The sequence below is a fragment of the Exophiala aquamarina genome (assembly GCF_000709125.1).
Source record: "Exophiala aquamarina CBS 119918 chromosome Unknown aczIA-supercont1.12, whole genome shotgun sequence".
Classification (NCBI taxonomy): Eukaryota; Fungi; Ascomycota; class Eurotiomycetes; order Chaetothyriales; family Herpotrichiellaceae; genus Exophiala; species Exophiala aquamarina.
In genome coordinates, this window is record NW_013550576.1 from 367,104 (window position 1) to 393,849 (window position 26,746).

At 51.0% G+C, this 26,746-nt stretch overlaps 8 protein-coding genes across 8 annotated transcripts; 7 read left to right on the plus strand and 1 right to left on the minus strand.

Moving 5' to 3' along the window:
* Window positions 1-4,773: 4,773 nt before the first annotated feature.
* On the plus strand, window positions 4,774-6,755 carry A1O9_10134 (uncharacterized protein; the record flags this gene model as incomplete). The annotated part of the gene is made up of 4 exons (XM_013400869.1): window positions 4,774-5,029; window positions 5,077-5,765; window positions 5,821-6,138; window positions 6,195-6,755. 4 exons carry the CDS (start codon window positions 4,774-4,776, stop codon window positions 6,753-6,755), a joined length of 1,824 nt encoding a protein of 607 aa, XP_013256323.1.
* Window positions 6,756-7,651: 896 nt separating this feature from the next.
* Window positions 7,652-8,732, plus strand: A1O9_10135 (glycosylphosphatidylinositol transamidase; the record flags this gene model as incomplete). The annotated part of the gene is made up of 5 exons (XM_013400870.1): window positions 7,652-8,003; window positions 8,061-8,142; window positions 8,195-8,260; window positions 8,313-8,434; window positions 8,491-8,732. 5 exons carry the CDS (start codon window positions 7,652-7,654, stop codon window positions 8,730-8,732), a joined length of 864 nt encoding a protein of 287 aa, XP_013256324.1.
* Window positions 8,733-9,061: 329 nt separating this feature from the next.
* Window positions 9,062-11,109, plus strand: A1O9_10136 (uncharacterized protein; the record flags this gene model as incomplete). Its single annotated transcript, XM_013400871.1, has 2 exons — window positions 9,062-9,074; window positions 9,131-11,109. The coding sequence occupies 2 exons, from the start codon at window positions 9,062-9,064 to the stop codon at window positions 11,107-11,109; spliced, it is 1,992 nt and encodes a 663-aa protein (XP_013256325.1).
* Window positions 11,110-11,700: 591 nt separating this feature from the next.
* A1O9_10137 (uncharacterized protein) lies at window positions 11,701-12,544 on the plus strand (the record flags this gene model as incomplete). The annotated part of the gene is made up of 3 exons (XM_013400872.1): window positions 11,701-11,843; window positions 11,984-12,086; window positions 12,224-12,544. The coding sequence occupies 3 exons, from the start codon at window positions 11,701-11,703 to the stop codon at window positions 12,542-12,544; spliced, it is 567 nt and encodes a 188-aa protein (XP_013256326.1).
* A 259-nt stretch (window positions 12,545-12,803) lies between these two features.
* On the minus strand, window positions 12,804-13,820 carry A1O9_10138 (2-dehydropantoate 2-reductase; the record flags this gene model as incomplete). Its single annotated transcript, XM_013400873.1, has 1 exon — window positions 12,804-13,820. One exon carries the CDS (start codon window positions 13,818-13,820, stop codon window positions 12,804-12,806), a length of 1,017 nt encoding a protein of 338 aa, XP_013256327.1.
* Window positions 13,821-14,504: 684 nt separating this feature from the next.
* On the plus strand, window positions 14,505-15,722 carry A1O9_10139 (chitinase; the record flags this gene model as incomplete). The annotated part of the gene is made up of 1 exon (XM_013400874.1): window positions 14,505-15,722. One exon carries the CDS (start codon window positions 14,505-14,507, stop codon window positions 15,720-15,722), a length of 1,218 nt encoding a protein of 405 aa, XP_013256328.1.
* A 4,386-nt stretch (window positions 15,723-20,108) lies between these two features.
* A1O9_10140 (IQ domain-containing protein containing GTPase activating protein) lies at window positions 20,109-22,562 on the plus strand (the record flags this gene model as incomplete). The annotated part of the gene is made up of 3 exons (XM_013400875.1): window positions 20,109-20,450; window positions 20,503-22,348; window positions 22,408-22,562. The coding sequence occupies 3 exons, from the start codon at window positions 20,109-20,111 to the stop codon at window positions 22,560-22,562; spliced, it is 2,343 nt and encodes a 780-aa protein (XP_013256329.1).
* A 901-nt stretch (window positions 22,563-23,463) lies between these two features.
* Window positions 23,464-25,251, plus strand: A1O9_10141 (uncharacterized protein; the record flags this gene model as incomplete). The annotated part of the gene is made up of 1 exon (XM_013400876.1): window positions 23,464-25,251. A coding segment is annotated over one exon (1,788 nt), but the record flags the coding sequence as incomplete, so codon positions are not given.
* Window positions 25,252-26,746: the final 1,495 nt, after the last annotated feature.

Consider the following 26,746-nt stretch of genomic DNA (forward strand, 5'->3'; position numbering starts at 1 on the left):
TGTCAGTAGCTGGTGGGCGGGCCATGAGGGCGTTGCTTGTGCTTGGGGCCAGTGGTGCCCTCGAATTATATCACGTTGAACAAAACCCCTCCAGGAAAGTTCCCATTGTTTCGTACATCAAGTGTGTCCAGTTCGACTCGCTTCTTAATGACCTGCTAACTGCTACACGGACAACGGACGACCCGACCTGTTGGCTATCACGCCCTGTTTGGCGAGGGTCACCATATCCTGTCTACTGAGATATGTCATACAACTGTTGGCTATTTGGACACCTCGTGCTCAGCTAACCGACCTAGAGTGCTGTAGGTTCAACGGCTGCACATTTCCTCAGCACCGCCCTCCCGGCGATGGCTGTGGTTGCACGATGGGCCCAACGCCCTATGGAATCATACCCACTATGGGACTGGTGTGAGACTGCGACGGCGAATCCCCGGGTTGTAATTATTGTACATAGCAAACGACTAATTATTCGGGGGTCGGTACCGAGAACGCACTCCCACCGAAAATCAACGGCGCATAAGCCCGTCCAGGTTCTCACGGACCAACAGCTGGCCACCAGGCTGGCATGCCCACCAATTCTGAGCAGACCAGGTGACAGCAGAAAGCGGTAGGCAGGACAGCAGCCATTAGTATTGCCACTGACCGGCCTTTTGGGTAGATCCTGCTCTGATTTATCAGCATGTGTCCTTGGTGCGTTGACGACTAGGTACATATCGGCAGCGCGGGGCCCACTATCAATGGATCACAGGCTAGAAGGGAAGGAAAAATAATCAATTCTGAGTCATTCATCATTTCAATCATGTGTTGCGATGTGGGAAGGTGGCTGGGCGACGAATATGTGTATTCCGTCCTGTTGTCGCTCGAGGTAACTCGAACGCGGCCTCAGCAATTCGCAAGTCTCCGAACATCATGATGCATAAAAGAAAATATGCGTTTGGCACGCCCAGAACGAGTTTGCCAGGTTGGGTAATTTTTATGCATCCGGAAGCACATCATCACCGCTGCAAGGCTTGTTCTAGCTGCCGAGGGAGAGAGCAGGGGGGGATCGCCTTCCCACTTGGTGAAGCCCGGCTGCTTGTGACCATACGTAGTGCCGAGTACTGTATGTAGGAGGCCTTCATGAGTGCGATACGCCCTGCAAAGAGAAGGGAGCTTGGAGTGTGCTTCAGCCTCCCTTTATTTTTTGGCTGCGAGGGGTGTCGCCTAGGCAGCAAAGTTAACTATGTAAGAGGGCTCGGGACTGCTAGAAACGGCCAGAGTCAGCTACGTACCGAGCACATCTATGTACAGTAAAGGCTCTGTTCCAGTGCTCGGACTTTTTCATCAACTAAGCTGAGGTGGGGCTGATAGGTCAATAGTTCAATACGGAAGGGGAGAATCATCATTACAGGGTTTCGGCCGAGGACGGGGCGCGCAAAGCGCGATAATAAAATATCGCATCAACGTTAGTAGCTTTTCGATGCTTGCTCTCATCACGTTTTTGTTTATCTGTAGCACAGACGGTTCAAACGGCACCAAAAGACAGCAACGGTTCGGATTTTCGGCTTTGTTCAATGTCCGTTGGTCGGCCGACACAGCTGGCCTTTGCGATTTGGACGATTTGGTGATTCCGGTCTAGGGAATGGGCCAGTTTGCTAATGATATTGAAGGCCCACTAGTCAGGACTTGGTCGTGTCAATTAATAATGCTTGTGTAACAGTCACCGACGAGTTACAACATAGATGTGCTAATGCTCAGTATCGAGCACTCCATTACATCTCCTTGGGTCAAGCGGAATTACCTGTACGGAACGAGGCAGCAGTCGCATGACCCGGGTGTCTTCTCCGCGAAGCCCAGTCGCATTGGCTAAGCCTAGAACCTTCGCAGGCCAGACAGACCCCAACCGGAAGAGTTGGCAGTGAAAGGGACGAGGCTTGGAGGTGAGCACGATTGGCCTAAGTGATAAGGCGGGGAAAGAGAGGGAATTCCATAGATCAAGCTTTTGTCAGACCAAGATCGTTAGACCGTTGGCGTCGACTGGCTGAAGTCCTCTCTCCTCCGTGACTCTCCTCCGTGCGGCTTTTATTGCAGTTCTTGATTGATCTGCATGCCAGGGTGGGCGGGGCCTCCGAGGAGAACAGGGTAGGATAGGCTTGCTGCAAAGGCTGAAACACAGAGCAGAGGAGGAGTCCAGGACAGTTGAGAGATCGAATGGCAGGAAAGAATGCGAGAGCGGCCCTGCGTCGATTGATCAGAATGGCTAGGATTCGATTTAGGTAAAGCACCCAGCGAGGAACTGGTGTGATGAGGATGATTGGAGGAAGAACCAGAGACTTAGTACTCGGTAGTAGGGGGCGGAGAAGCGGTGGATGCACGAAGCCTGATGGCTTTGAGAAGGAAGCGAAGGGATCTACGTCAAGTAGTAGCGTCAAGTGCGAAGCCCGTCCGGAGGGCCTCGTACAAGGTAGTGGGAAAATGAAAGGCTGGATAGTTGGACTTGAAGCAAGGTCCGAGGTTCCCGCGGATGACTTGGAATCAGATAGCATCGCCGAAGATGGGGTCTCTCACTCTCACCAGGCCTCCGGGGAGAACGAGCTGCAAAAGGAAAAATACTTCATGGAGAATGATCAGTGCATGATATAACACAATACGAATGCGATGCAGGTAGCGAGTAATTTTGAACGGTGGGCGAATAACGTCAGGGTAGTCTACCTACTCAAGTTAGTAGGAGGAGGAGTAGAGCATTCAGAACAGGCAAGCGCCCTTGCCCGTTAGTACGTAAGCGGACGAGCGAGCGAGACGGTGGATACGGAGATCGTCAAAGCAGCAAGCACAGTGCACAATGCACAGGGATCAGGCACCCGGTCGTGGCTTCCTTGGTCTCCCATGTCAGTTGACAGATGACCCATTTTCTCTGCCTTTCATCGATCCATCGCTGCGTGGGCAGGAGCGCTGAGTCACCAGGGATCAGGATCAGTCACAATGCTCGTTGCCAACACCTCTCACCGACTTGTAACCCTACTGTATTCCGGAGGACTCTGTGTTGAAAACACTGGCAAGATTTTTAGGCCCACAGGCCGTTGTCAACTTGCCAGTCCCTCTCGGAACACTCCCCGTATTCCCTATCTCACCACCAGGCTTTAGCGTGAGTGGCCTGGTGGGGTGAATAGAATCAATCCCGTGAGATTTACGATCTAGACAATATTATAGATCTCAAGCTTTGAGATTCATGAGAGGTAGACCCATCTACAAGTATTTTACGTTGTAAAAGATATAGGTCAGGCAAGCGCATCAAACAGATTCCACACAGTAAGAGCGGAAAGCCGCCTGTGGCCAAAGGCCGACTGCTGCCTGAGTGTTCCGTCCTTCCTGTCCACAAGAAACCATGCGCTTTGGACTACTCCCGTACTAGTCCTAGTCTCTGCTACAAACACAATAGTAGCGTCATGGGAGAAGATAGGATGCTGTAAGATATGCAGTGTAGTACTACACAACAACCTCCACTCTAGCAGGATGAACCTTCGTTGAAAAGGTTCAGCCTTCTCGTGACGGAAAGGTATGGACTGACATCATTACGGAGCGAAGCTGAAACGTAATACCGCTTCCGCACTCGCCGATGGGAAGGCCTTTGCTCTCAATAGGATTGTGATAGGTCTCTGTGAGAGAGATCAGCTAATGTCTCTCAGAAACAAGCATCGATGACCGTACCGAGTCGAGCGACGGGGCACGGTGTGAGAATATTGGATTCTTAGGTTTTGGTACAGAATATACGACGGCGTTCCTGGCCCCCCAGGCCAGAATAAGGATTTAGGAATACATGAAGTCTCGGCGAATATTCGTTGGAGCCTGGAGGAAACCCAGTGCTTATGTACGAGTACGTATACGCAGAGGTCCTGGGCACAAGCGTGTTGATTATGGACAGGCGACAGGGCAGTGCGGAAGGGATCTTAACCGGAGGGTTCTTGCATTGATCCACCACAATTACTCAGAACGTATTGCGTACTCTCTCTATACCTGGGTATCACGAGGGACTCGGTATCAAGTAACTAGGTAGAGTGACGCCGTACCGGTGGAGCCTTCCATGGTGGAGGTCGTACCGTTTATGGTGTATGGGGTGCTTGCCTCACTTGTTAGGTGTGTGAGCTGGCAAGACACGATTCAAAGCATTCGGACGGAGGAAGGAAAGGCCCTCGTCTGACGAAATACAAACGTGAGAGGCCAAATGACCGCAAGAGAGCCCCCAACGCGCTTGGCGAGTTTTCGCCGCAACGTTCCGCCAATCAGGGTGATGACGTCCAGGAACCACGTCGACGCTCTTTCTTGTCCCACCCGGCGATACCAACACATGCACATCCGAGAAATCCGGTCACCAAGGGCTGCATTTCATGGGCCATGACCCATCGCCCATACCACAATTGTCAGGGTGTGCTGCTTGCTGACCTATCTGGTCCATCGTGCTTTCGCTCAAGCAAATTCCGATGGCTCGCGTTGGGCCCGCGGTATTTTTATTAATCACCTAACGGGCGCCATGAGGTTTGTGTGTTTGTCTTCTCTGTTGCTCTCCCTGGCTGATACAGTTTGCGTTTCCACCCTTCATTCATAACTGCCCTGTCATATGATCCGGTCCGCACTCTGTTCCATACTGTACTATCTATCCCTGTGATCATTCCAACCTTCTCTCCCTCAGCAGGTTGTCTTTCCAGCGCCCAAAAGCCCGTGCTCATCGCGTCATCTGTGCGACGTGGTCGGTGTAACCGCAAAGCTGGTTGAAGACCCTCAAAGCCCTGCTACCGTATGGGGCTTTCCAGAATTACCATAGCAGCAGGTCTGCTAAGTCTCGTCTCAATCGTACTAGCTCATGGCGACGATGAGCACAATGGCATGGATAAGGGTGACATGAACAAGCCTGAGGGGCATGGTGAGCAGCCGAGCTCGAAAGAGATCAATAACTATGATGCTCCAAGCTACTATGGCCTCGACTCGTATGGGAGGCTCATGGTGGCTCACATCGTGCTGATGGTGGCAGCATGGTTTCTCATATTGCCCATAGGTGCGTAAGGTGACATAACCTTCTAGGGGGCTTACTGACATGTGCAGGCGTGATGTTCAGCGTCGCCAGGTCCAGATTTGCCCTGCCAACCCAGTTCTTCTTCCTGCTGCTGAATGGTCTTGGTCTCCTGGTTGGAACAGTGTACAACATGAACACCCCAGATCTGTATGAGAACAATGCTCACCACAAGATTGGCTGGATCGCAACTTGGATCGTGACTGCTCAAGTTGCCATGGGTTTGTTGTTCACCTACTCCGGCCGACGTAAGCAAACCAGGAGCGCACCTACTGAGCGAGCCACTTTCTTGCCCATGTCTGTGGAGAACATCTCACAACATAATGTGCGGCCCTATACCGACTATCGCTGGTCAGGCGACAGCGGTCAAGGGACCGAGCGATCCTCGACATTGAACAGCAGGGACAACTCCCCAATTGATCCAAATAGACGGGACACTTTTGACGGTTTCGAGAAGCCCGAGCCGTTGCCTGCGGATAATACAGACGATGAGGAAGAGGACGATGTGGCAGCCGGATTGCCCCTGTCGTCTCAATCTCCACGATCACGCTGGTTTCGCATCAGCCACCTGGACAAATTTCTCTCTGCGCGAGTTCCGAATTTGCTGTCGGAAAAGATCTTGCGAGTAGCACAATTGGTGTACAACATCATCGACAGAACCATCCTCATTCTCGGGTTTATCGCGCTAGTGAGCGGTGGTGTGACATACGCCGGCATTTTTGTAAGTCGCAATCTAGCTGGTCAAAGACTCCAGACCGAAGACTAATGATTCACAGCGAGGCGAGAACGTCTTCAACGGTTTGGCACATTTTGTCAAGGGAGGAATCTTCTTCTGGTACGGATTGCTTACCTTGGGACGTTGGATGGGGTGTTTTGCCGACTTAGGATGGAGCTGGAACCACAAGCCCGTCCGCAGCCAGGTTGGCCACTGGAAGGCCAGAATTCCATCGGCTGAATTCGTCGAGTCCTTCGTCATCTGGCTTTATGGCTGTACCAACGTGTTCCTAGAACATCTTGCTGCCTGGGGCGGTGAATGGACTGCCCAGGATCTGGAGCACGTCTCCATTTCCATCATGTTCTTTGGTGGCGGGCTGGTAAGTGAAACTGAATCGAAAGCGTCCCTAACCCACATTTTAACATCAATGATTAGTGTGGTATGCTCATCGAATCCCAAGCCGTTCGACGATGCCTCAATGTCGTTGTTGAAAATATGCCAGAGCGAGCAGATATACATCCGGGTGATGCACATGAACTGCGCTGTCCACCAAAGACGTATGGCACGTCTTTGAATCCGCTGCCAGCGTTGATCATTCTCCTGCTTGGAGTGATGATGTCCTCTCACCACCAGGCATCGGTCGTGTCGACGATGGTTCACAAGCAATGGGGCAATTTGCTTGTTGGCTTTGCATTTGCTCGCATTGCCACTTACGTCCTCACTTATATCTCGCCACCAACCTCCATCTTCCCCTCTCGCCCACCTACCGAGCTGGTTTCGGCATTCTGTTTGATCTCAGGCGGTCTTGTTTTCATGGCCAGCACAAAGGACGTCATCCACTATATGGAGTCAGCGGATCTCATGGCCATGTTCGTCTTCACTGTTGTCATGGGCCTGACGGCACTCATCATGGCTTATGAAATCATTGTGCTCTCCCTTAAGGGATGGGCCACACATAATGAGCTCAAGAGAACCCCCGGTTCCGTTCGATACTAAACTCTTTCCTACCTCCTTATTGAGCGACGACATCCGAAAAGAAAGGAGGAAGTAATATCTACCTGGGGCTAATCATCTTCTCACGATCATTCTGCTGCACTGGCTGGAGCAACCTTTGCATGGCCTGCGCGCGACGCCCTGTTGACGACCCCATCCGGCACCACCGTGTGTCCCTGATAATGCTAATGAATGAGGAGGATATGCAAACTTGATTTTATTGCACTATACCCAGGCGCCTTGTGTCTTGCACCCGACGGCGCTGGAAGATACCCATATTTTATTATTGATAGACTCCAGAGTAAGACGTATTGATCGTTGACCTAGTAGGTCTAATAATAAAGGTTAAAGAACATTGCATCCAACAGGCGGTCAAGCAGACCGGTAGTTTCGTGAGTTATAGTAGTTTGTAGGAAGGTTGGAGTATGGGATGGATTCTTGGACAAGAAGGCCAAATAGTTGGACAACCTCCACTGAACGAGGTTATGGAGACTCGACTCCCGAGTGAGGTGGACATAGGCTGCTGATTAATAAGGTAAATTAACTTGAAGAGTGTCAACTTCTACGGTGAGTGGAGGAGTTGCCCTTAAGGCCGGCATGGGGCGGAAATCAGGGGGCGGCAACGCAAGGAGCATCATCACATTTTCTCCGCAACTCCAAAAGCAAACTTGGAAATGTACTCAACTTGTTTCTTGACCATCGCAAATCCGCAGCCTCACCGACAATTATACTGATGATGGCACCTGACGAATTAATATGCCGCTGAAGCCTTCTAGAACACTCCACTATAAGCATTGCCTGATCACCATATGCTTTGAAGTCGTTTCGACTCGAGACACATATCGAGACCAAAACCTTCTCCCACTCAACTACAGGATATCAAGCGAGTGATCGCCAGAATGGCGCCTCCTGCGAGAATTAGCATAGGCAATCTACCCTTCCGAGCTCCCTCTTTCAACCCCGCCCGTCTGCGAACCTACGTCTTCCGACTACCTCTCTTCACACGCCTCATCCTCCTCGCCATCTTTGCCTTTTGGCTCCTCGAGCTTCAAACAGTCTGGAGTGTGATCCAATGGGGCGCCTTGATTCCTAAAGAGATCGGGTTCAGTAGCATGTATAGACTGAATACATTCCCCTTGATCCACTTGGGGTTCTTCCACATGTTGATGGACACCATTTGTTTGGTCCCGCTGCTGGAAAGGTTCGAGGCCGAATGGGGCACTTTGACAAGCATTGCTCTCTTTATGGGACGTGAGTGGCTCTAACTTGCACTTGGACGCATGGCTGAAGATGTTAATGCTGTGACAGCTTTGGGTCAGATACCTGCGGCTCTGTATCTGCTTCTGGACTATGTGATACTCCGAGACAATACTCCTGTCTTGGGTGCAAGGTATGTGCGACAAAGACTTCATACATGGTTCTAAGATTGACAATGATCCAAGTATATGGGTATTTCTCCTTCTTGCATCCGAAGCCATCAAGACCTATCGGGCGAACCCTCACCTAGAGTAAGTCTCGTTGTGGCCTGAATATGTATACCTCGGATTTAACCGCGAACAGCATCGCTGGACAGAAAATCCCAACATGGATAACTCCACTTGTTTTACTGGTGGTTGTTTGGATATTGATCCCCAACACGTCCTTCCTGGGCCATCTTAGTGGGTGCATCACTGGCTATCTATGTAAGCCTGGAGTATTACCACTGGCCGGATTGGGCTCTGTACTAACCATCAATAAGGGGGTCTCGGTTATATTCGATTTCTAGCACCACCGGAGAAAGTCCTGCGGTGGATTGAGGGAAAACTGAATTTACTTGGGCGACTTCCGCATTATGTCTCTGTAGACCAGAAGACATATGGAAGATATGGCGTTCTTCCCTCGAGCTCAACAAGCGGGCCTGGTGAACATATGAGCCCTATTGGACTCGGCTGGATTGGAAATGGCTCAAGTTCAGGCCCAGGTCAAAGGCTTGGACCTTAGGCCCTGGGGATTTTCTTGGATATATTCTTTCTTGGGCCGCTACATCTATTCGGAGCCTATATGTATAACATAGCCACTATGAATCCATGAATAATGTCTAAAGCATGAGGACTTCGCCCTGCCATCTCGACTGCAACAAAGCATTAGTAATCCACGTGACGTCTATAGTCCAGGCTGCAGTCGGCGCCTGATATTCGGGGAAATTGTTCTACTCCAAATCTGGACGAGTACACATGTTCTGTTTAGATGTGCAGCCACATACACCACAATTACAGGCCCCCACCAGCAGGAGCTCGCAGTGAGGTAGGAACTTGTTGAGCGAGTTCAAAATGGGTCTGTTACGTATGTACTTCAAAAATCTGCTTTCATCTCTATCTCATCGCTCACATGACCTCTAGGGAACGCCCTCTCTAACCTTCGCAAGGACGACCCTCGCCTGCTGCGCATCACCCCTGTTTTGTCGCTTCTCTGTGTTCTGGGAGGTATTGCGTGGATTCTTCTCTTGCCGCTCAATGAGTACTCTCGTCAAACATACATATCCGAGAATGCATTATTGCCGGGACAAGTCCACACCTATTTTGGTGGGAGCGAACAAAATGTCTTCCGAGCATACAGACATGAATTGGACACTGCGTTACAGCCTTTTCCAGACGCAAACCAGACCCTCAGCCGGGATGAGATCAGAGCGGCAGAGGACAAGAGGAACGTAAAGATACAAGACCTGTTCCGTAGTGCTGGCCTCAAAAGCGCTCGACAACGCTATTCTTTCGCTTCGTCTGGACAGGTGTACGAGGGCGAGAACGTCCACGCTGTTCTTCAAGCCCCACGCGGAGATGGTACGGAAGCCATTGTCATACTTGCCGCTCTCGAGAACATTGAAAATGCCTCGAACGCCAACGGGGTAACACTCTTGATTTCTCTGGCTCGCTATTTCAAACGTTGGTCGCTGTGGTCGAAAGACATCATCTTCCTTGTTACTCCGGACTCCTCTGTTGGCCCTCAGGCTTGGATAGACGCCTACCATTCTTGCCATGATCCAAACTCTGTCCAAGATCTGTCTTTAAAGAGTGGTGCTCTGCAAGGAGCCGTTTGTATTGACTATCCTTTTGAACACCGATTTGAAAACTTACACATTGCTTACGATGGCATCAACGGCGCCCTCCCAAACCTCGACCTATTCAATACAGCAGTGTCAATCTCAACAGGTCAAATGGGAATAGGCACAACAATACAATTTCAACAGAACTACACTCAACATGACAGCCAAAGTTCCTATCCTGCCCGCCTTGAAACCCTAGTCCGTGGGATGTCATCTCAAGCATTAGGCCATGCAACTGGCCCACATTCTGCTTTTATGAGTTATCATATCGATGCTATCACCCTGACTGCGATCGGAGACGGTTGGCAAGATGAGATGGCATTTGGACGTACTATTGAAAGTATTTGTCGAAGTCTGAATAACCTGCTAGAAAAGTTGCACCAGAGCTTCTTCTTTTACTTGCTCATGCAATGCAACCGTTTTGTCAGCATTGGGACCTACCTTCCCAGTGCTATGGCCATTGCAGCATCATATACCCTGATGGCAATTCACCTTTGGGTTCTAAGTGGCTATCGACGGGTTGCGAATCCCAGGGGAAGTGACAAGGGCAAGGTCGAAGTCCTCCGAAGTGAGAAGACGTCCTCCGACCAGGATACTTCGTTCCTTGCTGCCGAGCTAAAACCTCAGAGTACTTACGAACCTACCAACAGGCAGCTTGTTCTTCCAATAACACTTCTGACTGGAATTCATCTTGCTTCGCTTGGTCCATTATACCTCCTAACCACACTCAATTCGAACTCGCTGCCTTCAACGTTCACCATTTTGTCAATGACTCTTCCAATCTTACCAGTGTTACTGGCATCAAGCCTGGCAAGAATTCCGCAAAATCAGTCAACGTCATCTCTTTCTAATTTGTTAAACGAACAGTATGTTCTCATTAAATCTCTCAGTCTATTGGTGCTTGGCTTGTTCCTCACCGTTCTCGCAACTCTGAACTTCAGTTTGAGCATGTGTTTGGGCATTGTGTCGGTGCCACTGGCTTTCGTAGATAGAACGCACGGAAGACCCATCTTAGCAGTGCTTCAGTACTCGATCCTCACCATTTTAAGCCCCACCGGATTGTTCGTCTATATTTCCCTTTTCCTGGGGAAGGACAACGGGCTAGCCGAATGGCTTACACGGCTTGCCTTTGGCTGGAACATTTGGGGAAGTTGGGGTGTACCAGTCGGTGTTCTATGCATCTGGCTTCCAGCATGGGTTGTGGGAGCAACGCTTGTTGCCAGCACTTGGTTCGCGGTCGCGCCGGCCCCGCTGTCGAGCGCATCAAAGACATCCTAGACAATTCGACCTAGTAAGGAGCAGCTAGGTATTTAAATTCATGACTTTTGTATTTCTGCACGCTACTTCTTGAGTACTGGCTCAACAATGATGAGCTGTTTGCCTGGTTACCCCATCGGCTTGATTCAGCGAAATGTTGCGTCAACGATCAAGTTGAGCATCGTTTCGTCACTCAGGCGCGTACGAATCCGACCAAGCTTAACCGACAGAGTCTGAAGCTCCTATGGATTTTCAAGGGATATAGGAAGCGAATCACTCAGAGCTTTGACTCAAGACTCTAAGTCTTGACTTAAGTTGGGATGAAAGGTGGGATATCCAATGTGGAGGTGGACTACCCTCGGCAAAGCAAGAAACCGGGACACTCTGAAGCGAGAAGAAGGGTTCAACTTCGCTATTTTGTGACATTCACTTCTGCAAGTCAAGACGACATGTTTCGAACTTTCTTATAATCCTCCCAAGGGTGATCTCTTGCTCTAGTTGCTACTTGTGTTACACATTGTCCTTCAACTTCAAGCTTAGATTCCTTCCTAGCTCTCTGGTACCCCTTGCTCCTCTCATACACGCGCTCCACAGATCGCAGCTCTCTACAGAATGTCAACGTCTCAAGAGACGCAGAGTGGGAACGGGCTGCAGCAGGACAGAGGAGACAGTGGCCGTTGTCTCTGTAGTGCCGTCACTTTCAACGTGACTGGCCCGCCAATCTATAACGTCATCTGCCACTGTGTCAATTGCAAGTGAGTACCAGTCAATGCTATAAATCCCGTTTCCAAACTGTGGAGAAGAGCAGCGAAATGCATGGATGCCATTCGCGAACAGCGGTTGTTGTTTGAGCCGCTGTTATTCCCATTCCCTGGTCACTTCGAAATTTGTCTAGGGGCATGTGGTTCCGGGTCAATAGGAGGCTGACTCTGATATCCAACTATGGAAGACGACAAGGAGGGAGCATGTTCCATACGGCAAGCATTTTCTTGAAGAGCGTGAGTTAAGTTCTCCCATCCTCCCCTCTTCCTTGACGTACGACGTCCCCCTCCGTTTTCCGAGTTGGTATTCGTCTTATTAGCGGTGACACTCGGCTAAACGTGTGCCCCCTGCTGGTCGGGGTACCTCTCTACAGCAATACACTCTACACACGGGATCAGAGAGCATCACGATATACGACGACCACGAGACACAGTCGGGCGTGTCTCTGCGCCGCGGATTCTGCAAGGTCTGCGGCTCCAAGATATCGGCCCTCACGCCCCTGAATGAAAATATCATCAGCGTGCCCGCGGGCATTCTTGAACGAGCGGGCCTCGATTGGTCACCTCAGAAGGAACAATTCTGTAGTTTTAAAGCTAGGTGGATACCGGAGTTCGGGAAGGATCTGGTCGCGCAGAGATTTGTGAAGGGGCCTTTTGGCGAAGAGGTTATTGAGGGCGAGGGGGAGCTGAAATAGCATACCGGATGTATGAAGAGCGTGGGGTGGTTAGGAAAGAAGCCCATCGAAATCAGATATAAGTATGGGCTGTATTACTAGTTAGGTTGGGAGGTTGTTTGATGTGCACGGCCTTCACCGCTGACTAATTACATACATATATTAAAGCACTTGGAGTAGCAGTGAAAAATGAAGCCCTGACAGCCACTGGTTTAGATGTATATACATGCGAAAGACAGAATTTCTCGTGGTCTATGTATGTTTAACAAGCGGGCGCCTGCTAGAGTTTACTCGCCTTTCTCGCCTTCTCAATCCGATTCGACTCCTTCATCTTCAACAGTGCGTACAAGCTCTGGAGTCGCGGCATCTCGATGCCCTTGGCCCTAGCCAGCCGGATGGGGTTACCCAGGATGACTTCAAGCTCCATCGGCTTCCCACTCTCCCAGTCGAGCGCCATGCTGGGCTTACTCCCACTTGAATTCTTCTGGGTGGAGCGTAACAGAGCCTCCGACGTGGCAAACTCGGAGGGGAGTGGTGTGCCGACCACCTTTGGAGCGGTCTCGAGAACCTCGTCCATGACGCCTTTCAGGTGTCGGTAGAGCTCCGGGTCGTTGGACATCTCCTGGTTGGGCGTGCCGCCTGACAGCACGGACGACGGGTTCATCGCCGCGTTGATCGCGATCTTGTGCCAGCGCACCCATTGGAGCTTCTCGTGCGTGTCGGCTTTAGCGTCTTTGATGCCGCCTTGCAGGAGGAGTTCATGCAGGACTGCGTTTCGTGAGGTGGCTTGCTCCTTCGCTGCTGCGGGCGTTGTTTCGGAGAGGTATGGTCCGATGTTGATCCTCGTCCAGCGGTTGTGTTTGATGTGGCCGTTGCTCGGCTGAGCGGCGGAGGCGATCGTCACCGCACTCAAGATGGACGATTCCGGGAACCGTTTGGCATATGGTTCTTCCACACCCAGGCCGTTCTGGACCAGAACAATCGCCGTCTTGGGTGTGATGAGCCCTTCAAGCAATTTCGAGTCGTCCGACACATTGGGTAGGGCTTTGGTACTGACAACGACGTAGTCCCATGCCACGCCGCTCTTGCGGGCGGCGGCAGGTGAGTTGAACGTCCTGGTCGGCGTCCATTTGTATTCTCCATACTGCGGCGAGGTCACTTTGAAGCCGTTAGCCTTGACGGCGGCGTAGTTCGATCGGCATATTACTGACACGTTGGTGTTGGGTACCAGGGCGATTCGGGAGCCATAGAAGGCTCCAATGGCGCCAGCGCCGAAGAAGAGGATCTCCAGGGCCATGCTCAGCCAGAACGGAACGTCACACTGTGGATGTGAGAGACTTGTATAGATGGGCCTGGGGATAGCATTCGTTGACGAACGACTTACTCTCAACGTGAGGCTCGATATATTGCCGAGGCCGATTCGCCTAATCGTTTTCCCCCATACGACCTTGCCTTTTCGGATGACTGGCTCTGCGCCACAATTGACGCCTCAAATCTCCAGCCACTGACTGCCTCGGCCCCCGCTTCCTGCGGGTATCATTTGATTCTTCTGGGTCCGATAGACTGCGCGTGTTTCTTTGCGGTGACATGTTGTTCCAAATGACGTGTCCCTGCCAGGCCCAAGAAACCCCAATTATCCATCCAGTCAATCGTTACGGTGGACATGGTCAGCTTCATCGTCGCAGGCAGACGCGTTCCTGCATCCGTTCCTCGTAAAGATGAGGGAGGCAGCAGCTGAACCTCCAAAGTGATAAACCTGGTTGACTCCGCCCTCCGGCCCTCCCCAGGCCTGAATTGGTCAAGTTTGCGTTGTCCCTGCACGTGCTGACTGTGAACAAGATATGAATTGTCCCTGGTCCCAACTTCACTCCTCAATAATATGAACTTGTTTGCTTCTGCTATATTTGCCTCTTTTCTTTGCCTTCATTTTTGCCTTGCAGAGTTCATCCAATACTCCCCTTCCGAACTAACTGATTTCATCATGGGCGGTGGGCACGGAATTCGATCTGTTGTGTACTATGTCAACTGGGCGCCGTACGGGCGAAACCACCATCCCCAAGATCTTCCCGCCGAAAATCTGACGCATGTCCTCTACGCATTTGCCAATGTTCGCCCAGAGAGCGGCGAGGTCTATCTCACGGACCCTTGGTCGGATACGGACAAGCACTACGACGGTGACAGCTGGAACGATGTCGGCAACAATGTCTATGGCTGTGTGAAGCAGTTGTTCCTCCAGAAGAAGAAAAATCGCAACCTCAAGATTCTGTTGAGTATCGGTGGTTGGACGTACTCCTCCAATTTCGCCCAGCCTGCCAGTACAGCTGCTGGACGGAAGAAATTCGCAGAATCCGCCGTCCGACTACTCGAAGATCTGGGATTCGATGGGTTGGATGTTGATTGGGAATATCCCAAATCTGCGGCTGAGGCTGAAGACTTTGTCAAACTTTTGCAGGAGACCAGACAGGCTCTTGATCAAGCTGCCGCCAAACGCCATCACCACCACCACCCTCATCACCAGGAACATACACGTTTCTATCTGACGGTTGCCTGCCCCGCTGGAGCGTCAAACTTCGAGAAGTTGAAAATCCCCGAGATGGATCACCTACTTGACTTTTGGAATCTGATGGCATATGACTATGCTGGATCGTGGGATCAGCGCGCAGGACATCAAGCGAATTTGTTCCCATCAAAGTCACACCCCGAAGCGACCCCCTTCAGTACGATTGCCGCCATCGAGCACTATACTAGACGCGGCGTCCACCCTTCCAAGATAGTGCTGGGCATGCCACTGTACGGGAGAACCTTCACATCGACGTCTGGGCCTGGGCAGCCATACAACGGTGTCGGCGAAGGCAGCTGGGAACAAGGCGTTTGGGACTACAAGGCACTGCCCAAACCAGGCAGCAGCGAGTATCATGACCAACACATTGGCGCCAGTTGGAGTTACGATCCGTCCACCCAGACGATGATCAGCTACGACAGTCCACAGCTTGTGGCGCAAAAAGCTGCCTTCGTGCGAGACCACGGCCTCTCTGGTTCCATGTTCTGGGAGTCTTCGGGCGATAAGCCGGTCGGCTCGGGCAGTTTAATCGAGGCGTTTTTGATTCACAGCGGTGGTGCGAAGAGGGTGGAGGACGTCAAAAATTGTCTGGATTATCCTGAGAGCAAATATGACAATCTGAGAAATAAGTTTGAGTGAAAGCTGACAAGCCCGGAGGAAAATGTGCTGGTCCTGGGGAGGGTGATTTGGCTTACAGAGGAGCCTCTTGCACTTTTGGACCTCCTGCTGTCGTTGAGCCTCTGGGGGGAATGTAGGAACAATTCAAACGTGTTTGATGGCCCACACACCTGAGGGGATCGAGCACAGGTCACGCTTACTTGGCTTGGACGAATGTGCAAGACATACGGAGCAAATACGTAGTAAACCATATTGGATTTCTTGTGCCGCCCGCTACACCAACAGGCGTCGGATGGCCTGGATGAAATAATTGGCTGTTCTTCAAATCGAACCGAAGGTACTGTTAATTTCAGGTTGTTAAGCACAGCGTGCCACCCAGGCTACGGTAGTGGCAAGACAATACAATCTTCCATGGTCTACTCGTACGATACTTTTCTTGCGTCTGCTGTGAAGCTATTGTTTTAGATTATTGGTATGCATGGCCCTCAGTGGCCTCGGTTGTGTTTGCGTTTGCGTCGAGTCCCTACGTACCTGGTGCCTGGTGCCTGCCAAGGATTACAGAGGGCCCAGGGCGGCCTTTGTGGTTTCTGCTAGGACCAGAACCAACGTCTCCATCCACCTCGGTCGCCGCTCGCGGCGCTCGGTCCCTGCCACGCCCACAAGATGATGTTCGTTCCCGCTCGTGGCGGCGATGAACTCTCTTTCCTCGTAGGATGGGATCGCACCTTCAAGAGAGAAAAAAAACCCACTATTAGCTAGTGCGCCATGTGTCTGCTGACCCTCAGCTGTTCACGCAAGCTTCCCGTGAGCCGTGAATCCGTGATAGATCGTATGCGAGCTGCAGCCACTCCGTCGCACGCCCATGCGCACGCGCACGATGCGATCTCGTCTGGATCTTATACTAACAGCTACTACTAACTAGTCGGCAGGCAGGTTCTCAAATTTGATTGTACGTTAGGATTCCTCCAGGAGCAGGGATGAGTTGTCACCTGAAGAGCTTTTTGATTGCCAACCCTTCGATGCAGTGACAGCAATCAGAGCTTGCGCAAGCTCTGATGTCAAAAGCTGATCTCGACAAAAAGGCGGCTCAGCCTGCTGGGTCTTGCCGATGCGGAGAGAGCTTGCTGTCAAATATCGCTTGTCCTGATAAGATCTACGACAAAGGCGCTAATGCTGCAGTTCTTGGAAATGAAGTGCTGAGACAAGGTCCTGATCAGGATGCGCTCAGACGCCCGATCCACTAGCCTGCTCGTCTCGAGTGATGTCTCCATCATATTTTCGTCGTACGAGGAGGACAGGAAGTAGAGGCTCAATTTTACATGATTGTCAATATTTTGACGATCCATGACAGTGAAGGGGTGAGTACCACTCAGAAATTTCTCGGGGCACCTCGTAGGACTCGTTCGTGTTGTTTGAGAAATCTTCTTCAGGCTGCAGCAACAGGTAATTTGTCGAGGGTCAATGATGTACCCCGCCTTCCCAAAGTGCATCTTCCACGATACCTAAGATGCATCGCCCATGGGCCTAAGGACGATGTGGGAAAAGAGGCGTCAGCCACCTGGCTCCTTTCGTCAGGCCATCTTTTGAGTCTTGACCTCGTGACATTCCATGCAGAGACCCGAGACCCGAGACCCGAGACCCCGATGCCTATGTAGTGGCTTCTGCGAGCAAGACTCAAGGTGTCGATGATGGGAATGGCCGGTGAGGCGGGCGAGAGCGAAGGAAGACCCCACCTGAGTTTCGATTTTCAATTCGAGTGTTTGAGACGTGCAGCAGAGTTGTTGCGAAGGAGATCAGGGACATGAAGCTAGGAACTAGAAGCTGCAGGGGTTCATCTCTCAAGGTTTAACCGCTTGGCTTCACTTGACGTCCTCCACAATGACTGATGTGTGAAACTCAGCAATTCGGGCCAATAAGAAAGGTCAAAGTTTGTAAGTGCCTGCATTCTATCCTCGTACTCCACGTCGGGCTTGTGAAGTGGCTGTCGTTAGGCCGGGGCGGCTCATCTGACTATCGACGAGCCATGCCATGCCATGGCCTTTGTCTGGCGATCCAAGTATGTACTTGTAGTTGCTAGTCAGTTGAAAGGATTGCTTGAGAGTGGGAGTTGTTGTCGTCAGATCGGTTAGCGCCAAAGAACTACCTGAGGAACGCCGTATGAAGGGAAGCAATGGTGCAGTGCCCCGCGTAGATATCTGTCTTTTCAGAAACGAATCTTCGTGGCATGCAGACACAAGCATTTCCGTTGTCTTCGGTTGGAAGAGCATTGTACTCCGTACTCTGTACACGTTGGTTAGCGGAGAGCCGTCCGCCACGTTGGCCCAAGCTCGTTGATAAACGAGATGGCATTTGACGGGTTTACTGGTGATGACAGCTGCCTCGGGGCATTTTCCTTTGCATCTCACCGGAGACTTTCTATCTTACCTGCCGGCCAAACTGAAATGTGTAGATTGTGATCGGAAGACAGTCAATGACCGAGCTCGTCTAACGTCAATACGGAGTACTCTGTACCGAATGATTAACCATGTAGTGGACCACCGGAAGTGGAACAAAGGGGAGGTGCTGTGGTGATGATCACAGAGTTGAAGGTAAAGCTCGATCCGCTACTAGGGTATGTAAGTTTCCTGCCCATGACGCTGCAGTACCTCGCCTGGATGCTTGTTGAGACACCCCTTCCCTTTGATATAGGACAGTCTGTCCGTCCATCCACACAGCAGCCTGCCCATGATAATGGAACGCCTGTCGTCTACGGAGTACCGGGGCACTCGGCCACTCGTACCTGCACTCACATCGGCCTGAAATAATACTCGTAATACTAAAATAAGAATTGAGTTCTATGTGTCAGGAATCAAGATGCAGGACGTGCTGGTCCTCCGTCCTCGTACCGGGAGCACGAACAATTGACTATATTTCTTGTCCTTTAGGTTAGTCTCTCAGGTGCGGCGGCTAGGCTGGCACCCGGGTGTTGCTCAATGTTGTGGGTCATTTCGACCCATGGCTTTGGGCAAGAATGAATGATTCCTTGGTGATGATTGTCTGGGGGCACTGGGACTCCCCTTCCCAGGAGGGTTCTCCTCAGTAAGGGACCTTGACAGGGATCAGCCCCCGATGGGCTCTGGTTGTGGTCTTGGTCCCTGTTCTGGGGGCCTGCTGGCCGCTGCTGCCGCTGCCCGGGATTGTCTTTTCCCTTTTCCACTCGCTCTGGGCTAGAATTGAGTTCAATGCCCCTGACTGAGTGTCCTTTTCTTGGTGCCGAATGGACATTCCCCCCCAGCTCAATCGTATGTCAAACCCGCAATGGGCAGCAGGTTTCCACTTGGCAGGGCCGTGTCCCCTCTCTAACTCGTCCCTCCCTCCACCTCTCTTCCCTCCCTCGACAATCCCTATCCACGCATCCACCCACTGGGAGCTGCACAACCACTGGCATACCACCACCACTCAACCACCGCAGCCCTCCTCCTCCATCCATCCCCTCGCCTCTTCTCCACGCGTTTCTTTATCTGACTGTCAAAACGAAGCTGCACTGCACCCTGGTATGCTCTGACCAACGGGGCTAGATGTCCCATCATTGTCCAACAACGCCTTGCACTTCCCTCCATTCTCCCTACTGTTACAAGTCCAACCCGCAGCTAGTCGCAGTCTTGCTCTGCCTCATTCGCCCATAACCTCGCTGTTGGTTCCTGGTTCCTGACTGCTTGATCCTTTGACTCCTTGGTAACCACGGCCCTCGCGATACGGTTCGCCCATTCCGAAGCCTTTACCTCCCTGTTCCAGCCATCAGGAGCCATATATCTCACCAACAACTCGTCTCCGCGCTGATAACGATTCGATTGCATTGCTCTGCTGCCCAACCTAGTCCTCGACAGATTTTCCGACTTCTCAACACGGCCCTGTTCATTCTGTATCTTCACACATTGCGCTGTCCACCAATCCCTTCCCATACTCCCTCCAAGACCTGAGAATCGCCCCTCCAGTTCTTCAACGCTTCCTCATTGCTTGCCGCATTCACCCTCAGATCACTTGGAATTCCCTCAGGTGGAGTCTCTGCTGCCTTTTGTTCAGTTTCCTCCTGAGAAGGAACACACAACTCAGCCGCCTCCTCTCCTGGTCGCATTGCCTAAGGAGGACCATTACCTCCGATCCAATCTTAGGACCACTTCCGCTGCAAGCCCACGATTCCAATTCTGCCTGCCTGGATCCGTGTGGAATGCATTGTACGCGACAGTCCTGCAGTCAGCTCTGAAACACGACCAACGTCACAACCCCCGAGGCTCCAATATATATTTTGTTATCAGCCCATTTCTGACGTCTGACGAGTCGATGAGCTCTTCACGCCGTACCGACGTCCCAAGACGTATCTCCAGCGCAAAAGAACGCTCCAAAACTCAGCGCAACAAGAATAGTGACATGTCGGTCGCAACAATGCTGCAACCTTCCTCTCGAGCCTCGACCTCGACCAATTCCTCCTTTGAGCCCGTCAGCCGCCAGAACACTTATTCCAGTCATGATGGCGCTCGATCCCTCCGACAGAGCAAGCGTGTCAGTATGACTGCCTTGTATGTGAGCATGAGTGCCAAGGATAAGGACCTGGAAATCAGCGACGAGTTGGCAAGAGCACAACGCACATTAAGAGATCTTAAAGGAAAGATCTCCAATCAATCCAAAAAGAATTTTGTCTTGGAAAAGGACGTCAGATATCTCGATTCCCGCATTGCGCTTCTGATCCAGAACAGAATGGCGCTGGAAGAGGTGAGTCGATACGAGAACACATTCATAAGAACAGCTACTGACCTGCATGCAGCAAAACGAAGTGGCCAGTCACCTCGATGAGGCTGCCGAGCTGCAGGAAGGATCCTTCCCTAACGATGAGAAAACACAAAAATATGGCAATCTGCTTTTCATGCTTCAATCAGAGCCCAGGCACATCGCTCACCTTTGCCGCCTGGTCACTATGGCGGAAATCGATTCACTCTTACAAACTGTCATGTTCACAATTTATGGAAACCAGTACGAGAGCCGAGAAGAGCATCTCCTCCTGACTATGTTTCAATCAGTTCTCACCCATCAGTTCGAGACAACGCCAGAGTATTCGTCTCTGTTAAGACAAAACACCCCGGTCTCAAGGATGATGACTACCTATACAAGGAGAGGCCCGGGCCAGAGCTTTCTCAAAGAAGTTCTCGCTGAAAAAATTAATTCGCTGACTGAACTGAGCGATGTCGACCTTGAAATCAACCCTCTCAAAGTATACGAGGCAATGGTCAAGCAAATCGAAGACGATGCGGGAGTCTTACCTGATGACTTGCCAAGGTCTGTCACAGCTGAGTTCGCAGCAGAGAACATCCAAGTTCAAGCCATCATTGCTCCGCGCCTGAGAATGCTGACCGAGATCGCGGAGGGATTTCTCTCCGCCATCATCGAGTGTCTAGAAGATACACCTTACGGCATTCGATGGATATGCAAACAAATCCGAAACCTTTCACGCCGAAAATACCCTGATGCCCAGGATCAATCCATCTGTACTCTGATAGGTGGTTTCTTCTTCTTGCGATTCATCAACCCAGCCATAGTCACACCAAAATCTTACATGCTTATCGAAAGGGTGCCTGAGGACAAGCCAAAGCGGACCCTGACATACATCGCTAAAATGCTCCAAAACTTAGCAAACAAACCATCTTATGCAAAGGAGCCATACATGGCCAAGCTCCAACCTTTCATTCAGCGGAACAAGGATCGATGCAACAAGTTCATGCTTGACCTGTGCGAAGTGCAGGATTTCTACGAGAGCTTAGAAATGGACAACTACGTAGCTCTGTCTAAGCGTGATCTTGAGCTTCAAATAAGCTTGAACGAGGTCTATGCGACACATGCTCTCCTGGAAAAGCACACTACCGAGCTAGCCAAGGATCCTTCCTCTCACTTAGGCATCTTGCTGCAGGAGCTTGGACCTGCACCACCACAAGTGCCACGAAAAGAGAACAGGGCAATTAATCTCCCTTTGTATAGCAAGTGGGAGGCCTCTTTCGATGACCTCACTCATGCACTAGACATCACGCAGGAAGAGATCTTTTTCATGGAAGCGAAGAGTACCTTTGTCCAGATAATGCGCAGCTTGCCACAAAATGCGCACGTCATGCGGCGACCACTCCGACTTGACCGTATTGCAGAAGCGGCTGGGACTCTCAAGAATGACGCCGTTATGGTCCGTAAGGGCATCCGATGCATGGAACTACTAACCCAGTTATCAGAGATGGGAGCCGTTGATCGAGGGGATGACTATGCCGTCCTTCGTGACGAGGTCGAGCAAGAGCTCGCTCACCTAGGCTCCCTTCGAGAGAAGGTCGTGGAGGAGACGGGCAAGCTAGAGGATGTTTACAAGACCATCCGAGATCACAACGCTTACCTGCTATCACAACTTGACACGTACAAGAACTACCTTCATAATGTTCGAAGTCAGTCAGAAGGAACACGAAGGGGTAAGGCTGAGAAAGTCCGTGAGCTTGGGCCGTACAAGTTCACGCACGCACAACTAGAGAAAGACGGCGTGATTACGAGAAGTAATGTTCCTGAGAATCGAAGAGGAAATATATTCTTCATGTTCCGGAGCCCACTGGCAGGCACGTTTGTTATCAGCTTGCACTACAAAGGTTAGATTTTATCCCTCCCCACCATTCCGTGATATTCAACTTGCTGACCCATGAGACAGGGCGTGCCCGTGGTCTGTTGGAGTTGGATCTCAAACTCGATGATTTACTTGAGATGCAGAAAGATGGACAAGATGATCTTGATCTCGAATATGTCCAATTTGATGTTTCAAAAGTGCTGGCGCTGCTCAACAAACGATTTGCGAGGAAGAAGTAAAGCCGGAATGGCCCACTTTGTAACAACATGAATGCTACTTGAAGCACAGCAACAACGTATCACCGAGATTTCGACGACGACAACGATGTGCATACGACTAACAACTCCCTGGGCATAAAGAAGTTGCAGATTCACGAGGAGAGTGTGGACTCAGACGATTGCCTTCTTGATGCATGTTTTGCTACTTCCCAGGTTTCCCTATAGTGTAATATATCTGTGCTGGAAGGTGAGCGGAAGAGACCAGGAAGCCGAGCCAACCAACGCACTATTGGCTGTGATGAAGGTATGGCGGGCTTTCTTGGTTGGAAGAGCAGGATGAAAACGGGAAGGTTTCCACTGTACTAATAGCAGGTTGTAGCAGCTTTCTAACAGATTGTGCGAAAGGTTGGCGTTGAATGAGTGATTGGTATTAGCTACCTAAGTAATTGGAAATACTATTTTTTTTGACGTTTATGATACCATACCACTGTGGGTGCCACTGCACCCAAAATTAGGTACCAGAAGGTAATTGTTAATTAGTGACCTTGATGCTAATACTCCGTACTCCGTCCGGAGTACCTGGGGGCGTAACGTACCGATGGTAACCTACTTGTACGAGCGCTGTATGGCGATGGTGCTACAAATGCGGGGTTGGCCCTAGTGGAGCTAGTCCTCCTGCCATGCGCACCAAGCTAGTACTAACACAGGTAGTGCGCAGCACTAGGCTAACTCGGCTGCCTGGAATTGCCCGCGATACATCCCTCAGGGCACCCGGTGGCACAGCAGTTGCGACTGCAGCCTTGTTACACTCACACCTCACCCTTCATTCCTATTCTATCCTCCCGCATCTGATCACTCTGATACTATTCATCCTCAATTAAAAAGCCCGCGAGATCAATTCTGCTCCTGTGAACACGGGACCGTCATGTCCGACGAGAACCGCCCTCCGTCTCCTCTCCTCCCTGCCTTCGGCATCCGCGAGCTAAACGGCCCAGAGACTGCTCCAGGCGTCATCCAGATTACAGGTCGTCAGTACAACACCACAATAAGATCTCAACCCGATGCTACCCTGCTCTATCTTGACGACGATGATGGCGAACTCATCACCGTCGGGAGTTCACTTGAACTTCAGCAACGCCTTGATGAGCCTTTCAAACGGCCTACTTGCCCTTTCCCAACCTCGGCCTCCAATGAGAACCAGATGATGCACATATTCGACATTCGGCAATCCGCTGGCAATCTGGCTGTATGGAGAGACCATGAGGCCTATTCAAGCAAGAGGCTGCGGGAGAAAGCTCCCGTAAAAGACAACACTGCAGGAATGCAATCACCTGTCCTACCGATCTCCCTGGAGCCTGCCCTTCCAATCTCTCCCATCCGGACAATATCTCAGACAGAAAAACTTCTTGACCCCCTGCCAAGTTCGTCTCATGCTGAGAATAAACCCCCAACTAGTCCTACCAAAGAGTCTCCCTCGTCGCCAGACCTACCTGCTCATGAGCAGATTACTGTTCACATAGACCAGGCCTTTGGAAGTCTCTGTGAAGGCATTCAAACCCAGCTTGGCCCTCTTGCAGACTTCCTCGAGACGGCAGCTGATGGTTTGCGGAAAGTTGCGGAGAAGACGGCTGAATCTGACACAACCGCTATCGAGAATGTCTTGATTGGATTCAAAGGAATCTGGTCGGAACTTGGACAAATGAGCCGAGAGTTTCTCGACTCGATCGATGAGCAGCTTGAAAAGAATAAAGACCCGAAAGATAAGACGGTAATAGTTTCTGAAGAAGCATCAGTCCCCGTCAAACAGGCAAAGGCATCTCCAAAACCAGAAACCGCCTCAAAGAGGGTCAGCTTCAACGACACGGCCGCCCCTGTTGAATGTTTGTCCACTGAACCACCAAGTGTCAACACCTGTTTTGCAGACAAGTCGTTCGGCCCCCCTGCTTCCTTCAATGCTTGGGCTCAAAAACCAATGATCACCTACGCTCCACCTAGAAACCATCCAACCAATAAGCAGTCGTATCAGAGTGACTCTGCAAGATCTATTCTTGACTGGGAATCGTCAGACCCGGACTTTTCCACCCGTTATCCCCCTTTACTCTCGTTGCGGAAAGCGAAGAGTGTAGGCGGAATTCATGATAAGGCCCACCCTCATTCGCCAAACCGTGATCCTCTTGCCGCAGTCTCTGCTTTGAGCCGTTTCCCTACCATCAACCAGTTCGAAGAGCAGAATAGATCCAACACAAAGCTTCAACCTCCAGCAGCAATACCGGATAAGATCGAAAGCCCCACTACTTCTCGCACTGCACCCAAGCCAACCAAGTACAAGGAACCTAGTGTCGAGGATGCGAACCGAGAGTCTCCACGTCAATTCACAAATACTCCTTCTATCAAGAACCAGAATCGTCCGCTTTCAGCTTGGTCTCCAACGCCTCTGCCCGGTTCGTGGCCAGAGCCAAAACCCAGCGATTCGCAGGAATCCCAGGTGACCATACCAGCCACCAGAACAGCATTTCCAGCTCATTCCTCTCACGCCCCCCGTCCTGACGATAACCCACCTGTACAACCTCTCTCTGACAGACTTAGCAGCCCTGTCAGTGAGACATATTCAAGAGCGCCAATATTCCCTCGGAGACACCAGACTGTTTCCAGCACCAACCCTGCTGCAAGACTTAATGGACCATTTGATCCACTCGCTAATTTCCCCTCCCTTCAACCTCGCCCTCAAAGATCACAACCAGAGTTGAAGCATGCGCATGATAATACCACTGGCAGATCGGCATTCGAGACCCCAAACATACCGGGTGCCTTCCCGCAGCGCAGTCGCACTGTCCATCACACAGAACGTTACAAACCCCAATCCCAGGCCGGTGCTTTCAATTCTTCAGCACCGACCTTGTGGGATAACTATGTCCGAAGCGCCGCGAACCAATCCTTGCCTTCTCTATCACCCCTTCCCAAGCCAGACAGCATTCGATCTGGCTTCCACATGAAGGCAACACCATCAATACCGTCCACTTTGGTTCATCAGCAAATGTTCAATTTACCATCCCAAAGCCCTATGCAACCCGCAGCAATGACACCGCGAACCATGACCTACGCTTCTGTCCGACCGGAACGCAGCGAATCAGATCTATCGTCTTACACAATAAGACCTGCTCGGCCAACTGTAACCGTTCCCACGAGTCGCCACTCGTATGCCCCTGCGTCCCCACCAGCGAGAGCACCTTCTGCAATCACAGCCATTGAGCAGTGTGTTCAGACCCTCAAGTCGATGGGATACGGAAACAATGCAAATGAACTCGCTCGACTCAACGTTTATGCTGGTGCTGCCGCCGGGAATATCGAAGACGCAATCGAGATGATTGAAGAGGACCGCGAAGCGGCCAAGGAATTGGATGATAGCAAGGATCTGGAAAGAATCCGGAGCTTGGACATTTAGATCGAATGTAATGACTTTGAGACTGGAATTGAGACACCGCGAAGAAGCAATGAAAGGCGTTAGGGAGGCGCTTGATGGAAATGGTGTTACAGGAATCGGACAAGCGGAAGTCTTATCATAGGCAACAGTAATGACGATATGGTATCTATGTATGATCTGCTCTGATCTGCTCTGATTACAAGCAAAGGTGTCCAGGGGAGCACTTAGTGGCCACTCCTCAAATCCCAAGTCAGGTATGTAACAAGAAACAGTGCGCTTTGACGTGATGGGATGGGCTGCCTTCTTATTATTCATCCTTGACGGCCCACCGCGGCCCACTCGTGCAGCATTGCTCTATTAACGGGCGACGTAAATGGGCATGTTGAGCCAAGAGACACAGTGACCACAACTTCTAGGGGGCAAGGGGGCCGCTTCTGTTATCCAGGAGAGCTCGAGCGCAAAACCCACTCATGCATCGTTCGAACAACTAGTTCTTTTTGTCCAGATTTTAGGTTTCCGTTGATGGACTTGCTCTACATTTGTGGTGGTAGATGCAGATGTAGATTATAACATATGCTCGGGTATACCTAAGTATATATATACACCATGTTGATGTATCTGCCCCTGAACATCATCGCTATCTTGATAGCAGCATGCTGACCACATCGCGAATCAACCCTTCATTAGAGGGAGGAAAAATCTGGAAATTTTCAGCCAAAAGAAACAGCCCCGTTATGCAAGATTCATAGGGATACCCATTCTCCAACTCCGATGCTTTTCAAAG